Source organism: Sander vitreus, chromosome 15 (assembly GCF_031162955.1).
Source record: "Sander vitreus isolate 19-12246 chromosome 15, sanVit1, whole genome shotgun sequence".
NCBI classification, from domain to species: domain Eukaryota; kingdom Metazoa; phylum Chordata; class Actinopteri; order Perciformes; family Percidae; genus Sander; species Sander vitreus.
This window is the reverse complement of record NC_135869.1, coordinates 20,996,995-21,013,737: the sequence shown is the minus strand read 5'-3', so window position 1 is coordinate 21,013,737 and position 16,743 is coordinate 20,996,995. Positions and strand designations below refer to the sequence as shown.

The window sequence follows — 16,743 nt, the reverse complement described above, 5'->3', positions numbered from 1 at the left end:
CAAAACAGGCTGGCAGACAAGACAACCTGGCATTGGCTGGTGAGGGAATACATTGATTGCAGGGCAGATGGGAGTGGCGGGATCTGGAGTGAAAGGAGAAAAGTCTGAAGGCGTCTGGTGGACAGGTAAAGCTTAACGCTGAAGGGGCCTGTGAAAGAGGAAATTGCTAAAGAGAGGGACGGAGAGGCAGAATAAGCAGGAATATGCACAATTAAGACGGAAATTGGGAGTATAATTCAAATGCTCTCTTGTGCTTACTGTATTTATTGTACCCTTTAGTCCAGTTTAACACCTTTACGTTTGGTACATTTTCTGTAATGTCAACAGCCACAAAAAGAAACTGTTCAACAATTTGGACAAACAGGTTTATATTTGCCTAATGTTCAATATGTTTGTTTGTGTATGCACCAACCACCAAGGCAAATTCCCTTTAAGTGTTACTTACTTGGCAATAAACCCTTTTCTGATTCTGATTCATGTGTCACACACCTGAACATTTGGTGTGCATGATCAAAAGAGTTGTTTATGTAGTCGTCGTAACCTTAAAAATAAGAGCTGCATTGCCTGCAATGGAGAAAATACAGTGTAACAGACCAGGCATCATCGTGGCAGTGCTACACTCTCTCCACAGGACAAGCCTCTGACAGTGTTTATACACTCACAAGTCTCATATATCTGCCCAATGGTCTGGTTAGGACCGGTTAAACAAGACCCATAAACAATAGGATGTCATCTACTTCCTCATGTTTCTTCAAAACCCACTTTGATGCTTCAGACTGATGGAAAATACAGGAATGGAGTACACACTGTAAACAAGCAAATACAGACACAGGCACACATTGCACACACACACAGCTGCACTCCTGTATCCTAACCTGGATGACAGCAACACAAAGCTAATGTCTTAAAAGTTGGCAGCTTTCCCTCACAATTACCATCAAATCTCTCCCTCAACGCCAATCTCATCCCCCCCTACCACCATTTTTCCATTTCAGCATAATTTCTCCCACTCCGTCTCAGGTGCCCGCAGGACACAATCAAGGTGATTTATTCCCCAGGCTGCACCTGGACATTGCTCCATTTCTCTCATTGTCCCTCACATACAGTTAAAAAGTTATCATATATTATTATCATATAGTTATAGTATCACTTTATGATTGACTGGAAGCTCTACAGGCGAAGAAAAGTAAAAGAGAGCTACAAAGTGTGTTTCTACAACAGCAACTGGTCTTGTGCTGTGAGGTGATTACCACCCATGGGTGGGACTTTCACATCTAAAGGCGGGGTGATGTTTTCCACATAAATACTCGCAGTGAGTTGAGGCGCTAAATGACCAAGTGAGAGACTCCTTCCAGCTTAGGGATGTATTTCCCCTTGCACAGAATTTTCTTCAGACCTAACCTGTGAGGATAAGTCCTGTAAGATATTGTTGCATTTTGCGCCTCTGTAAATGGAAATCTGAGCGTGCTGACATCAAGAAAATGACTCAAGAAGAAAAGTCAAGTGTGAGGAGGTTTCTCTTTCAAGCGACGAGTCAAAAGAGCGAGAGAGTTGACCTCGAAGAAAGCTGCATGAATACCGCGGGAGATGCGCATCACGCCACCAGATAGTGGCACACAGGAGCGCACAGGTAGGTTGAATCCCATCGGATGTCACGGCATTTAAAAGAAAACAATGTGTTTATGATATTGAATTAAATGTAACCCTTTGAAATATTTTCATCATAGTTTATTTTAGTCCTTGATTACCCAACAAAGGACGTGAAACGGCGCACTGTGTTTGGAAAATTGTTATGAGCCTAAAGGTTTATTTGTCAAACTCCGATTTAATGAGTCTCATGACTGCGGGCTAGGGCTATTGTAGTTTGGTGGGAAATAATGTCAAGCCCCATGCATCCAGGAAGGGGACAGGGGCTTCAAGTGTTTGTTTCTAAACAACATGCTGCAGGCTGCCCGTCAGTCCCGTGTTTTGAAGCGCGGTTCAGTGAATCTTCACGTCACCCCATTTATTTGTGCAACACGTTCTCACAGCCTCGGGTTGCAACGTCTGACAACTATTATAAGGTTATTATTATTTTAGGTCACCCACAAGGCACCAGGCGAGGACATATATGCAGTCTTACAGGAGCATGATGCATTTATTTATTAGGGTGCCAACTGGCCATTGCTCTAATTTCAGGCTTACACGTCTATGGCTATTAGGGATACCGTTACAACCTTAAGACCCCAAAACATGTAGGGTTCACAGTGTGGTGCACTCGCACGATATGTGTATTATAGATTGACGACAGAATGTAAATAATAACTTTAATTAATAGAGAATTCATTGTTTTAAAGTTTAGGTGAAATACAAATGTTCAGATGTCCTCAATCAGATAAGTACGTGTCTTACATTTACCAACATTCAACATTCAGTTGCATAATAGTCAGTGGTGAGTACATTTACTCATGTATTATACTGAAGTAAAAAAAGTACCTCAGGCCTACTTTACGATCATTTTAATTTTATGTTACTTTATACTTCTACTCCACTACATTTATTTGACAGCCAGTTACTAGTTCTTTTTGCAGATTCAGATATTTTTTACAATATATATACATCAACTAATAAAGGATGTATTGTTGTAGATGTTAGATATACTGCAGTATATAAAGTAGTTAAAATGAGCTCCACCTTAACCAGCTGCAGCATTGATGTACAGCATACTTGAATGCATCAATAATTATAATCCAGTTATATTATTATTATTATTATTATTATTATTAATAATAATAAGAAGAAGAATAATATTAGTAGTATTAATAATAATAATAATAATATTATTATTATTAATATTATTAATAATAATAATAATATTATCCAGTATTTTTACTCTGTGGTATTGTTACTTTTAATTACGTAAAAGATCCATCAGCAAACATCTGTACTGAACTGTACAGATGTACATCTGAACTGTGTGTCAATCAGTAAAGTCATCCTTTGTGTACCTCATCTCCTGTTACCATTTGTATGCTAGAATATAGTAGGGGAGGGAATCACAGTGTACCTCACAATATGATACAATACATGGCTCACAATACTGGTAATATCACGATACAGCAATTCTGTGATAATCAATATATTGCTAGACAATCCTATAATGATACATCATGATAACCGTCGAACTATGAATACAAAATGCCCATGAAAATGTTTTCTCTCCGTATATACGCAAGTCCAAACTGTTAGAAATCAGCACAATTCTGCAGCACAAGGTTTTCAGTCTGTGAATTAAGATTACAGAACTATAGAGCAACTATGGGTCCTGACTTTGGACTTAAACGTGGCTGGGGCCTCTGTTATTTTTCTCAAACTGCTGTCTGCCATCTTGTTGAAAACCTCTTCCTCTTTGGCTAGTTAACTTATGTTCAAGTTTCCCTTATTCATGTGTTCAGCGCCAGCTCGAGGAGCCATTAGCGATGCTGGAAGCAGGGGAATCTATTTAGAACGCCTTATTTTATTAATTAAAATATCAATATCTGGCGCCAGCATATGGATTATTGTATCACACAAAGGATATTGCCGTCTCGATATGTCATTAAACACCAGGAATAATACATATTTATACATGGTAGGCATTTCACAAAATAGTGAACAATTTGACAAAATCAATAACTTTTGCTGAATAGGTTTGGCCCAAAAACCTACTTCAACCCTGTTATGTATCACTGTGGCATTCTAGCTCATCCAGGATGTGGGCTACCAGCCACTTGGCTGAAGGTTGTTTTTTTTTCTGTCCCCATATTATGGACATCTAATTCACTTGGAGTGACAGCACTTAACAGTAAATCGTGTTTAAGCCCCCGATCAGACAGAGCGCGTTTTAGCAGCAAGCTAGCTAGGCTAGCTAGGTAGCTAGTAGGCTAGTTTGCATTGCAGCATTTTTAATGTAACTGAAATGAGTCTTTACCAGCATTGCCACAGCACAATGAATACACTTAACATCAACTAAACATTGCAACTTCGCGAAATACAGATTATCTAGCTATCGTACTACGTGAAGGTTTAGCAGTAGTTGGTATTTAATAGGGTCAAAGTATAGTATATATTGGGTCTTATACAGCATTCCATGCGGTTTCAAATTAGCAGAAATGTGTCTGGGCATAACTGTGTTTCTTCACTCTCTAATAAAGACCACATTATTTCTTTTGGTCTAATTTGGAACAAAGTAAGGTTTTTAATGTCTTATTAATGTACTAATTATAGCATAATTTAGGTGTTTGGTGTCTAATTAGGATATAACTGTTCATTTTCTGTCTAATAAAGTTTGGTCTAATTTGATTATTACGGCTTATTAAGTCTTTTTAATGTATCATAAATAAAAAATAAAGTGCAACCCTAATATCCTCTTCTTTTAAAGTGCTACTTCCCATTAAGAGAAATGGCATGCTGGCCACTGACCCATACAATTCAATGGAAAATTTCTCTTGTCTCCTGGTAAATATGGGCATCTTGCCTAGAGTACCTCCTGCCCATGTGTTGTTGTGCAAAAGACATGACAATAATTCTCTGAAGCAGACATTCACAGAACCCACAATACTAAACTACTGGTATGTTTTTTTTTAGCACATGGGTTATTGTTAAGTATCCCATATAATGCTTTTAAATTTGTGTCTCTGTCTTTTCTCTAATGAGTTTTTTCCTACTGTAATCCAAACAGACACCAGCACTCCTTTCTTCAACATGGATGGCTATTACAATTGGACACCGATGTCTGAGAATGTCAACATGTCTTCCTCCCAGCCCTACCCCACCAACCTCACCTACAACAATATGTCAGAGGTGGCCGCACCAATGCCGTTCAGTGTGGTCACCGCAGTCGTTTACACCATCGTCTTCATTGTGGGTCTTCTGGGCAACACACTGGTCATCTATGTGGTGGTTCGCTACAGCAAGATGAAGACTGTAACCAACATGTACATCCTCAATTTAGCCTTGGCAGATGAACTCTACATCCTGGGAATTCCCTTCCTTGGCACCAATAGTGTGCTTTCCTACTGGCCATATGGAGATTTCTTTTGCAAGGTTTGCATGACTGCTGATGCCATGAGCCAGTTCTCCTCCACCTTTTGCCTGACGGTGATGAGCATCGATCGCTACCTGGCTGTGGTTCATCCTATTCGCAGTGCCAAATGGCGGAGGCCACAGGCGGCCAAGGTTTTCAATGGCATGGTGTGGGTTGTGTCCTTACTGATTGTGCTGCCAGTAACAATCTACTCACATGTACAGGAGGACTTCAACACCTGCAACATAACCTGGCCTGAGCCACGTGAATTGTGGTCCATTGTCTTCATACTCTACACATCCATCCTGGGTTTCTTTGGTCCTCTGGTTGTCATCTGCCTCTGCTACCTGCTCATTGTCATTAAGGTAATGGGACAGATACAATTAGCCTCCGGCTTTTATTGGTGTCTAAATACATTATTGTATTTTACTGTAAGGTTCTGCTCTCATAATCTCATAAAACCTTTTCAATTAACCATCTCACTTTTAGGTGAGGTCAGCAAGTGTGCGTGCAGGCCTGACTAGGCGGCGTAAGTCAGAGCGTAAGGTGACACGCATGGTGGTGATCATCGTGTTGGTCTTTGTACTTTGTTGGCTGCCCTTCTTCATTACCAACATTGTCAACCTGATTCATATCATCCCTGAGAACAACACCACCGCTGCTGTCTACTTCTTCCTGGTCATCCTCACCTACGTCAACTCTTGCGCCAACCCACTCCTCTATGGCTTCCTCTCTGACAACTTCAAGCAGAGCTTCCAGAAGGTGCTCTGCTTCCACAAACCAAATGATTATGGCACCACAGGCTGGGTCGGAGGGGGACGGAGTGCATCCCAGGAAAACCACAATCCTGTTTTACCCAGAAATCCCACACAGAATGGGAAAATGCAGTGCATTCAGGTATTGTGCAAACAGTATATATCTCTGAATAGTAAAGCACATATATCACATTTTACAGCAGGTATATTGAAAAGAAGGGTGGAAACAGAGGGAGACACAATAATTGTGCTTTAAATACATGTATCATAGTAATTTTATTATTGAAAGTCTTACTTACTAACATGTTTCATAGTTATATTTATACTTTGGGACCATACCTAAACCAAAGCTGCGCTGTAAATTTGCCATCAGCTATCAGCAGCCCCAACTGTCAAAGTGCTCAGTCTCCTTAATGTCTTCTATCCTCTGTGTGAAAATGTCACATCCAGAGAGGAAGCCCACTTTATGTGACAGACGGGAAATAACTAAACCCCCAGGTTATAACTGTCAGCACTCACATTCTCAGGGATTCCTTCACTGACAACAAGAGCAACAGCTCATGTCAAAGTTTGTCATTCTGTCTTAATTGTATCCCTAATCCCTGTGTCTGTGGTTTCAGCAGCCTGTCATGATGGAGGTGATTGGGGACCTTGACAGCAATCCTCTAACTTCAAAAGCAGAGGTGAATGGCCAGTCAGCGCTATGAGTTTTCAAGCTGAACCACCATGTGCTAGTGCATTACTAGTGAGTGGGACATGGACAATTTACTCCAGGACCTTTTATTGATTGGAATTTCCTGTCTTTATTGATGAACCTCCTTCTCTGACTGGGGAATTTGTTGAGAGGAGCAAAGTAGGAAAACCATTCATCACGGATCCCCACATTCTTGTTTGTTTTTCATGTCTTTGTACTATAACTAGGTTGGCTGCATTGTAAAGATGTAAAAACATCAGTACAATACAAAATACAGTCATGCAACCTTAAAATGCTTTAAATTCTCAAATACATTTTTTTACCTTACAAAAACAGACTTTTATTTTCAACAGGCTTATATTGGAAACTGTCATTTTTCTCTAATTTCAGTTTTTGATCATATTCTGGTAAGAAACCTTGTTTTCTGATGTGCTTTTTTGTTATATTTGCTGCTGATGCTTTATGCTATCAATCTGTGTTTACCTGTTGTCTTGATAAATTCAGTATATGATGTTCACAGCACTAAGACACGTGCAGGAAGTGTTGAGTTGACACAGTTGAAGATGATTTCAAATCTATTTAACAATTGTAATAATAATAATAAAAATAATACATTTATTTCAGATATTTTCTAAATGTATTATTTGTTTCAAAAGCAATCAAAATCACTTTGTTTTGCTTTTCTTTCATGTAAAATGTAACAATATGTTTGACTCACATCAATGTATCCAATTGAATGTGATTTGGAGCGACTAGCTAACCCTGCCCGTCATATCAAATTGCACTAGCAGAGCAAACATCACATTACTGAAACTAAAACATTTTAACTTTCATTTCACTGTGACTTTAAAAGACAACTGATGACTTACTAGCGGTCAATCTTCTCATCTTACTCTCAGCTAGAAAGCAAATTAGTATTTTTCCCAAAAAGTGGAACTGCTCCTTTAAGAAGACAAACTCTAAAATTGGTGCTTGTACATTATGCTGAATTTATCATGTGAGCCATGATAATACAGGTAATTTCACCCTGCTCAATGTTATATTCCCACCAGGCCTTTATTGGGCATCAGGCTCTTATTTGAAACTCAGCCATTGTTCTCTCTTTAATTTGAAAATGTACAGTATTTAATTTGCGCTGCTTTAACTAGAGTGAGCATGTTGGTTAATTGTAAAGGTGGTTAAAATAGTGTTGTTCACAGGCAATTATATTTCTTTGGGCTTGTTTGTTTGGGCTTTTTGTGACATTTTGACTTTAATGTTCAATACTGAAAATGCCTTAAAGTAGCTCAGCCAAGTATTGTGGATTTATCTCTTCTCTCTCACATTTCTAAAACAAAATGTGCTGGAGTGGATGCCATGGGGAAGTAACATCACTGTTTATCTGCTGGACTTTGAGCTTTGACATTTGATGCCAACATTATTGGGAAGTTGTTGGACAACACTGTAGCATCTCCATAGTTGTGACCTGAGCCAAGCAAGACCACATTACCAATGTTTATGGTGAGTTTGAGCTCGTTTGAATAACAACTCAGTAAGATGGACCTGTGGAAACATGGACACCTTACAGGACTTTTTTGTGTGTGTATTAAAAACACTGTGAATTTAAAAAAAATAATAGGTCATTTTAAATATGAAGTCTTGTGTTCCATGATATCTTTACATGTAACAAAAATGGTAACTTGGTTGTTCTGTTAAAGAAGCCATCATGAATATTAACAAACAAGTCTGTTTCGCACGTTCACCCTGAATTATACACAGTACAATGTAGGACTGCTGACATGCACCTGCACGAAACTAAGCCCCTATGTGTACATATATTCCATGAACAGACAGTTGATGTTTATTGTCACTGTCATTTATCAATATTATGGCAGGTTTATGTTTCAGACTGAAGCACTTTATTGTTATTTTCAGTTGAAACAGAGCAGTGGCAGCTTTACGCTTGAATGTTAATGTCTCTAAACATAAACCACTTCAGTTAAATTGTTTTGATTTTTTTTTGTAAATGAAGTTAAAGTAGTTTCAATAATGCAAAAGCATTAAACTAGAAGAAGAAGTATCTTTTTTTTCTAGGTCATTGGAACAAATTTTGATGTATTATGTGATACGGCTTGCCAAAAAAATACATTTGTTAATGGTGGTGGGGTTTTGTTTGTTTTTCCCCCAGATTAATGATATAGCAACCCTTTCACTCTTTCTATAATAAAGACCACCATATAAAAACACAGTGTCGAGTGCAAATTGTTGAAAGGATAAATTTGGATTTTTGAAATCTCTCTTCAGATCATCATGAGCATGTTGAAAGAGTTATTTGTCACTGTAATCTTTATCCATCTCCATGGTTGTGACGTGATCCTTTGCTGATGAAACTGCACTGTAAAAGATGGGGAACAAAATCCACAGTCCTCATTCTGTGGATTCTCAAGTCAAATAAATGCATGATACAAATCAGCTGTTTTGTGTAAAGCATACCTTATTTTAAGTGCCAACCTTTAAACTTGCTGGGCATTCAGATTCCAAAAATACACGGTATACAAAGTGCGAAAAACATCCAGCTGATAACTAGTAATAAGACAAAGAGGGGAAAACGGTTAATAAAACATTCTTGTAAGGCAGCCCGATACTTGTAAATATTTGATGTTTGTATATACTGTAGGCTAAAGTTTTTTATGTGCAGAACAACAAATATACTTAAAATTCAACAAAAGAAAAGAAGTTAACCCTGTAACCTCTTAAACCTGCAATACCTGATTTTGGCCACTTCGGGGGAATGTTGTGAACACAACATTAACATATCATCACCTTTTATGTTGATATGGAAAATGTTTGCAACGGTGATCACTGATTTCAAACATGCATATTAACTTCATAACATAACATCTCATGTGTTATCATCACAATGAATTGTACTAAATTACACCATAAAGTATCACTGACAGGATTTGATTCAGTAAAGCTCATAATACAGTCTATGAAATTAAACTAATTATCATCTTTATACCGCATGTGTCTTTAGTAACATCTATCATCTTCTCCCCATGAACACTTTGCTGTTCTTCTGCTATCTCTGTGCTGCTGCTCCTTAAACTCGCCTTTGTCCTTCCTCATTCCTCTATGTACTTCTATAACATATGCTGTACTTTCTTAGCCCTTATTCTATGTCTGTTTACTGACAACCTGTTTTTGTGGCTGGCTGTGGGGGTAGAACACACTCTTGGCCTTCTGCAGCTTGGTTACCTTGGTGTTTCCGGTCATGTTGCTTTTGTTCCATCAACCTCAATGTCAAGTGAAAGAACCAGTATTATTATCAGGCAGAGAAAAAGAGCACATTACGCTGAAACTAATTTGTTTTGTCTCTCGGGTCATTCTGAGAAAAATCTGCCAACTACTTGATCAAAGGAAAATACACATATAATGAAATAATGAATGTAGTACACACATACACCCACTTGTTCTACATTTCCCTCGTTGACTCCCATTGGGAACTGTGTAAGAAAATGGTCTAATTAACCAACAAACCTCATAGGTGTTTTTATATCTGGGCCGAAATGGCATGGATTTGTGCCTCCCATTAGCTTGTATTGCGAAAACAATGAGCAGTTACACTGCAGCACCAATCTGTAAATGCCTGTTAATGCTCTGGGCAGTTTCTGACTTTGGTTTTGAAGGTCTGCCATGTAGAGACAACACAGTGGGCATATAATCACATAATCCAAAAAGAGTGAGTTATTTCTAGTCACATTTGTGGTGCTGCTCTGTGGTAGACACTTGACAGACCGCCACGACCTGCCAGGTGACGGTCACAAAGACAGAGGAAGGCATCACTAGTTTTTGGTAGCGTGTCTATTCATATTGTAGAAGAGGGTCAACAGTGAAGAAGCGCACAACACTGTCCTTTAAAAATTGGTACGCTCTAATGCAAAGAGAAGCCTGCAGTGTGTTAATCAATCTTTATTCTTCTCTATTTCATTTTTAAATATGATACCTATAGTGTAAACACATACATATTATAGGATGTCCTTTATTTTTCATCTGTGTTGCATTGCAGCAAAACAACAAGCCAATCACAGACCAACCTGAAATGAAACTTTGTATAGTTTTCAAAATTCATATTAAAAAGCCAAGAAAGCTTTCTCTTGCAGTTTGCGGTACGTTTACTGCAAGCCTGCAAATGTCGACATGTTAGAGGACTGAAGACTGTAGTGGGAAAACACAACGTTTACTGTCTGCAACGGTAAAGCAATATTGGAATGCAAATATCCTTATATGAACTGATTGTTGGTGTGTTATGGTTGCACAGACCATTAACTCTAAGGACGGAGCTCATGAGTCTCTGTGTATCATAGCAAAGATAGTAGCTCTAGGTTGTCTCATTAAGAAACAATAAGATAAAGTCTCCCCTTCAGGGAGGCATTTTGATATTCTGAATATAAACTGCCTGTATGACTAAGTTCTTTGCACACTGCCTGAGAATTGATCGAACGTTGACTGTTGTCCGCTTGCAAGTGTCACAATAAAACTTAAAAGACAAAATCCTTTTTGTTGAGCCTTTTATTCACATAAAACTCCCAGTGCAATGTGACATTGGCGGTACGGTCAACGTGGGTTGACAGTGGGCTCAGTGCCAAAGGAAAAAGCTGCTACTCCTGAAGCCTCCCCTACAAAAAGGGTAGAGAAGCAGGAACCTGGGGGGGGCTGAGGGCGTTGTCAACCCCACTCAATCCATTCCTGGGAAGAATGCAAAATGGGGAACTCCATTCAGAGGTGTCTTTTGGGTAAGGACAATGCTGCTGTGATTCTTAGAATTGGATTGTGTGGAAAGAAAAAAAATCTGTAAATGTTAAGAGTCAATAATTAGGTAGATTCTAGGAAAGGACCAGGGTAGAAATTAAAGGGATTCTGTTTAGCCGAGGGGTTGGTTGGGCAAGTCAGTGTCAGGTGTTGCAGTAGCACAAGACAGAAATGAGTACAGACATACAAGTAAAAAAGAGATGAGTACAAAATAAAAAATAAGAATAAATAAAATAAAATAAGAGGTATATACAACTTGTAAAGAATAAATAAAATAAGATATACAACTAGTAAAAGTAAATGAACTATACAAGAGCAAAGACAAGTTACGAGGTAAGTGATAAGTTAAAGTGACATTTGCGAGGTAAAGTGACTGGAATGATATGATTAATAGCAGGAGGTACAACTATGAAAGCAGAAGTAAAAGGTAAAACTGTGACTGTCGCCACCGTGCCACTCAATGTTGAACTAGTTCAGGGAACAAATGTGGGTTTCCAGCAAATAGCAGCCCCAGCCTCAATCAGATAGAAGCAGTAAGTGAGTTAAAATAGAAGAAGAGAACATTGCTCCCCATTTTAAAGGAGTTGGAATAAGGAAGCTAAAGTATTAGGGAAGGCAGGGTCCACTAATGTTAATACTCAACCCTGCCAAAGCACCACACCTCAGCTGACCAGGGACTGGGTGGAAAGCGTTATGCGGGGAGGTGGGGATCTGGAGAGGGACAACAGCCCTGGGGACTGTAAGAACACTGACACAAACACACAAACACATGTTGACATCATAAAGTAACAAAAAATAGCCGGTGCAACACAGATGTCTTCTTACTTGATGGTTTTATTACTAAAGGTGCAAAACAGTGACTAACGTTTCGATGTAGAGTTACATCTTCATCAGAGTCCTTCGAGAGAATGGGCAATGAAGCCCTTAATAAGAATCATCAACAGGTGCGTAAGGGGGCGTGTTAGCTGCCTGAAGATACACCCATCTCAACCAAGGTTAAGGATACTTTTAGGCCTTTAGAGCCTAACATACTGTCCCTGACTAGAGAATTGGAAGACTTAAAGAAATCAGAGTCCAGATTCTTTTGGCATTCCATAACTCTGTCTGAATATTGGAAAGCCAAGCATCCCACGCGGTTTACGCATGAACAAAATCCCGTCATTTGGTCTGGATGATAAATCCTTCATGCACAAATGGGAACAAATTCTGAACAAATGCTCCCTTGACCTAATGCTCTTGATAATTGAGAAGACCAAGTCCGAACAAGACAAATTAAAAATTGATGTGAAACGGGTAGAAGATGAAATGAAGAGCAAAGTTAATGTCGATATGTTTGCTGAAGCTACAGAGAAAGTCTCTTCCATGCTATCTGGATTTGTGAAGGATTTACAGACCTACAAGATAAGAAAATATGAACGGGATACTAAAGATTATGCAGACGGGACAGTATATGATTGGCAAGGAAGCAGAGGGAGGTTTCCTAGGAATAACCGCCCGACCCTGCCCAAGACGAACAGGTACATGCCTCTTTCAACAGTGAGTGAGAGAGACTCCTCTGATGAACTGAGTGACGTCGGAGGTGGCGGCCTACTACATCCGAACCCTATGTCTTTTCGGGATCGAGGCTACAAACACCAAAGACAAAGACGAGGCGGGGCTCAAGGGGGAAGAAGAGAAACCCCGCCACTGACACATTGGTCCCCACGGAACCACCAGAGGAGACTTCAATCAACATCTCGGACTCGGCCCTTTTGGATACAGAGAAAGCAGTGCTTCGGGAAGGGACTCTCGTTTTCCCCGTCTAATTTCACCAACGCGTTCTCTCTTAAAGTGGACTTGTTTAAATTCTTTAGACAGCTTCATCTTAAACATTTCTTTTCCAAGTTCAATGTCTTGTCTAATAGTAATATTGTAAGCAGAAACTATGATTCCAGTAATAGCAAAAGCCCCAGAGAAGTGACTCCCTTTAAAAAGAAATCCAGGTTTTTGCCTTCTTCTAATTTAAATGCCACCATCATTACTTTTAGCCAGTTAGTTGAGCAAGACATGGCCAAATTAAGTGCGCTTTGTCCCTCTAAAAATAAAAACAAAAACAAGACAAAAAATGAACTGGATGCGCTACGTTCTTTGGAATCAAGACAGGACATTATTATTCGCCCTGCCGACAAGGGGGGCACTGTTGTTGTTATGGGTCTAAAGAACTATGATTGTGGTATGTTGAAATTGTTAAATGATGAAAAACACTATCAGCCTCTCCTGTGCAATTCTACCTCCAGGAACAAAAAATATGATTGATGAATGTATTGATACATCTCACAAAAAAGGCTGGATAACTGATAAAGAAAAGGCTTTTCTACTGAGTGACCATCCCCGATGTCCTGTATTCTATGGTTTACCCAAAATTCATAAACGACTTGATGACCCTCCTTTGCGCCCTATTGTATCTGGCATAGGGAGCCTCACTGAGCCTCTCTCACAATTCGTTGATTTCTTTTTAAGAAAACACGTTCACAGCTTACCATCATACCTTGGGGATACAACTGATGTTTTGAATTTGATTAATGATTGGAATTGTGAAAGCAATGATATTCTTTGGATGTGCAAAGTCTTTATACATGCATACCCCACCACATAGGCCTACAAGCCATGTCGCATTACCTCGCTAAACGTCCCACTGATGTTCTACCTCCATCAGAATTTCTTGTAAATCTAGTCGAGATCATTCTATCTAATAATCTCTTTAAATTTATGCCTGTTTGGTGAAAGAACAAAACAGGCATAAGAGGATGCTTTAGAGTGCTTTCTCTAAAGTCAAAATATGTTAAAGTATAGTATTTAAGATGAATATACTTTTATTTCCATTGTATTGTGAACATTTTATATTTGCTACGTATCAACATTGTTACTTATCAACATTGTTTTTTTTTAATCACTTTTGAACTGTGTGTGGGCATTCGCCCTTTATTGACTGATTGAGTGTAACATCTTGGTTGAGATGGGTGTATCTTCAGGCAGCTAACACGCCCCCCTTATGCACCTGTTGATGATTCTTATTAAGGGATTCATTGCCCATTCTCTCCAAGGACTCTGATGAAGAAGTAACTCTACATCAAAACGTTAGTCACTGTTTTGCACCTTAAGTAATAAAATCCATCAAGTAAGAAGACATCTGTGTTGCACCGGCTATTTTTTGTTACTTTATACCGTTTTTGTCCTGCCTTGGTTGCACCGGATTGTTGTGGTCTGCATAGCGCAGAGAACTTTCTCTTTTTTAAATGTTGACATCAGTTAGGGTAAAATGTTATTTTGGCATTAGACAAGAAAATTGAAGGAGACAGGGGTGTCACTGTTTCATGGCAGATTATGTTGCCTGCGCAAAATGGTTAAATATGACCCAATATCTTTGATTTATGTGTATGATTTGCAGATCGCAGATAAGGAGAGCAATAGATCACACTCTGCTCGAGTGTGCACACGCATTTATACTGCACCACTCACACACATCTTCAGAGGCCAGATAGAGGGTTTAAGAAAAGACAGTTGTGCAATAGGCATACACAACTGCCAGGAATCTGTTGAGAAGTATTATTTTACAATGCATGATATGGCTCTGCATGTTTTGCTGGCCCTGCCCATCTTTAAAGGCTCTGAAAACTCATCTATTTGAACTGGCTTTCCACAGCCCACCAAATGATTGAGACGACAGGAACACACCCCAGAAAGCAAGACTCTCATGATTTCATTCCGATATTGTAAATTTGTCGCTGACAGTGGAATCGCTTGAAAAGTCATTTTGGTGTATAGTAATCCAATTTTGCAAACATACAAAACACCATGCAATTTAACGTTTGATGTGATTTTACACCAACAACCAGAAGGCCTCCACAGATAAACAGCAACCATGTTCAGCTGATTCACCGGAGCTGACAACGCTAAAGGTAAATATGATGTTGGTCTGATTAAGCACTTGCAACCAAATTAAATTGTACCTAGAACAGAATACAGACAATGTAAATATTGATATTCATTAAGAACAGACAAATGGAGATTTGTTCGTCAACAAAAGAGGCCTGTAAAGTCAACACTGTAACATATTTTACAGATTACAGCCTGGTTTAGCTGCAGTTTGTCCTGGAAAATGCAAGTTTTCTAGGTCATGCAATTTCTAAAAGTAATCAATGTGACATGGACAGAAGACGCTGACACAGCATTTATTTAGCTAAAACAGACCACCAGATCCAAATAGATAATTGACAGAGTATAGATGAAAAAGACATTTTATCGTGTTTTTGTAGCAATGGTGTCCATATTGCAATGGGAACATGGCGACGAATGTTGGCCAGCAGTGTAGGGTCTAGACTGCTCCCATATTTTAATTGTAATTTCACACAATGCCACCTCATACTGTCTCATGTGTCTCCAGTACATTGGCAAAGATAAAATAAGATCAAATGCTGTACAGCATTAAAACTTGCTTCATACCAGTATGCTGCAATTGTTACTTACTGATACTGCTCTCATCTTTCACTGATCTGGCAGAAGCACAGAGCCATGCTGATAACATGGAGACAGTTGCCTGGAAGAGGGCTGGATGTACATACATAAATAATGTGTGGCATTATGAGGACGGCCTGACGACAGTCTAAGGACGGTCTTGACTGCCTGCCCAAATGTCTTTTTTTATGCAAAATTGACACATCGTGAAAATATTGTGTCAAAGGGGGAATATGGACAACCATTGGCTCATTAAAGGTGACAAATTACTACAAATTACTTTTTTTAATCTGACAAGCAATATGTGCCCTTTTAAGCAGACTGGAAAGCCTATGGAAACTGGTTTGAAGAAGCCAGTAATAAGAAAAGACAGACAAACAGGCAGGGACAAAAAGCTTAACATGTGCCCATCAGTGTCTCAAATAAACAGGTGACCCTGACTTGGACTCAGTTCCACCAAAAGGAACCCTGGCACCACCACCTCCGGCTGCTATTCCAGCAGCAACAGCACCATTTCCTCCACCACCAAGCTATTCACCTCTGTCACCCTATCCCTATAGGCAGCAGACCTGTGCCAGCTGGATGCGCCATGGTGTTAGATGGAGCAGAATTTCCCTCAGAAAATGGACAACGTCAATAAGATCACACCTAGTCTATATCTACGACGTTCCACTTCCGGGATTGCTCAGATGCCGCCTGTACTCCGCCAGTGTTAGAGGCTTACGTTAGACATTTCTGTACTATGAGTAGTGCTGTAAATGGCTCCCTGTTGTGTTCGCAAGTAATAATGAACTTGGATATAACTTCAGTGTTTCTGTCTATTCTTGATAATGTAATTATTCTAACAGCCAGTGTTGGAATTGTAAACTCCGGTGGATTTATGAGGACTATGGTTGACTGCTCCTCTCTTTGCAGGGTAAATCCAGACAGCTAGCTAGACTATCTGTCCAATCTGAGTTTTCTGT

At 39.3% G+C, this 16,743-nt stretch overlaps 1 protein-coding gene across 3 annotated transcripts; it reads left to right on the top strand.

Annotated features, from left to right (window-relative positions):
- The first annotated feature begins 1,315 nt into the window (after nucleotides 1–1,315).
- LOC144529775 (somatostatin receptor type 5-like) lies at nucleotides 1,316–8,944 on the top strand. 3 transcript variants are annotated; one of them, XM_078269063.1, is made up of 5 exons: nucleotides 1,316–1,630; nucleotides 4,400–4,589; nucleotides 4,700–5,409; nucleotides 5,534–5,941; nucleotides 6,420–8,944. In XM_078269063.1, the coding sequence occupies exons 3-5, from the start codon at nucleotides 4,723–4,725 to the stop codon at nucleotides 6,504–6,506; spliced, it is 1,182 nt and encodes a 393-aa protein (XP_078125189.1). In that variant the 5' UTR covers nucleotides 1,316–1,630; nucleotides 4,400–4,589; nucleotides 4,700–4,722; the 3' UTR covers nucleotides 6,507–8,944. The 3 variants fall into 3 exon arrangements, with proteins under 3 accessions (XP_078125189.1, XP_078125188.1, XP_078125187.1); XM_078269062.1 differs by lacking the exon at nucleotides 4,400–4,589 and having other exon boundaries at nucleotides 6,423–8,944; XM_078269061.1 differs by lacking the exon at nucleotides 4,400–4,589.
- The last annotated feature ends 7,799 nt before the right edge of the window (nucleotides 8,945–16,743 follow it).

What these genes read in the sequence shown, in the direction of transcription:
- LOC144529775 (XM_078269061.1), top strand. Translation starts at nt 1,588, where the DNA reads ATGCGCATCACGCCACCAGATAGTGGCACACAGGAGCGCACAG. An exon ending in TGGCACACAGGAGCGCACAG is followed by an intron (nt 1,631 to 4,699) that starts GTAGGTTGAATC and finishes TAATCCAAACAG; the next exon opens with ACACCAGCACTCCTTTCTTC. An exon ending in GGAAAATGCAGTGCATTCAG is followed by an intron (nt 5,942 to 6,419) that starts GTATTGTGCAAA and finishes CTGTGGTTTCAG; the next exon opens with CAGCCTGTCATGATGGAGGT.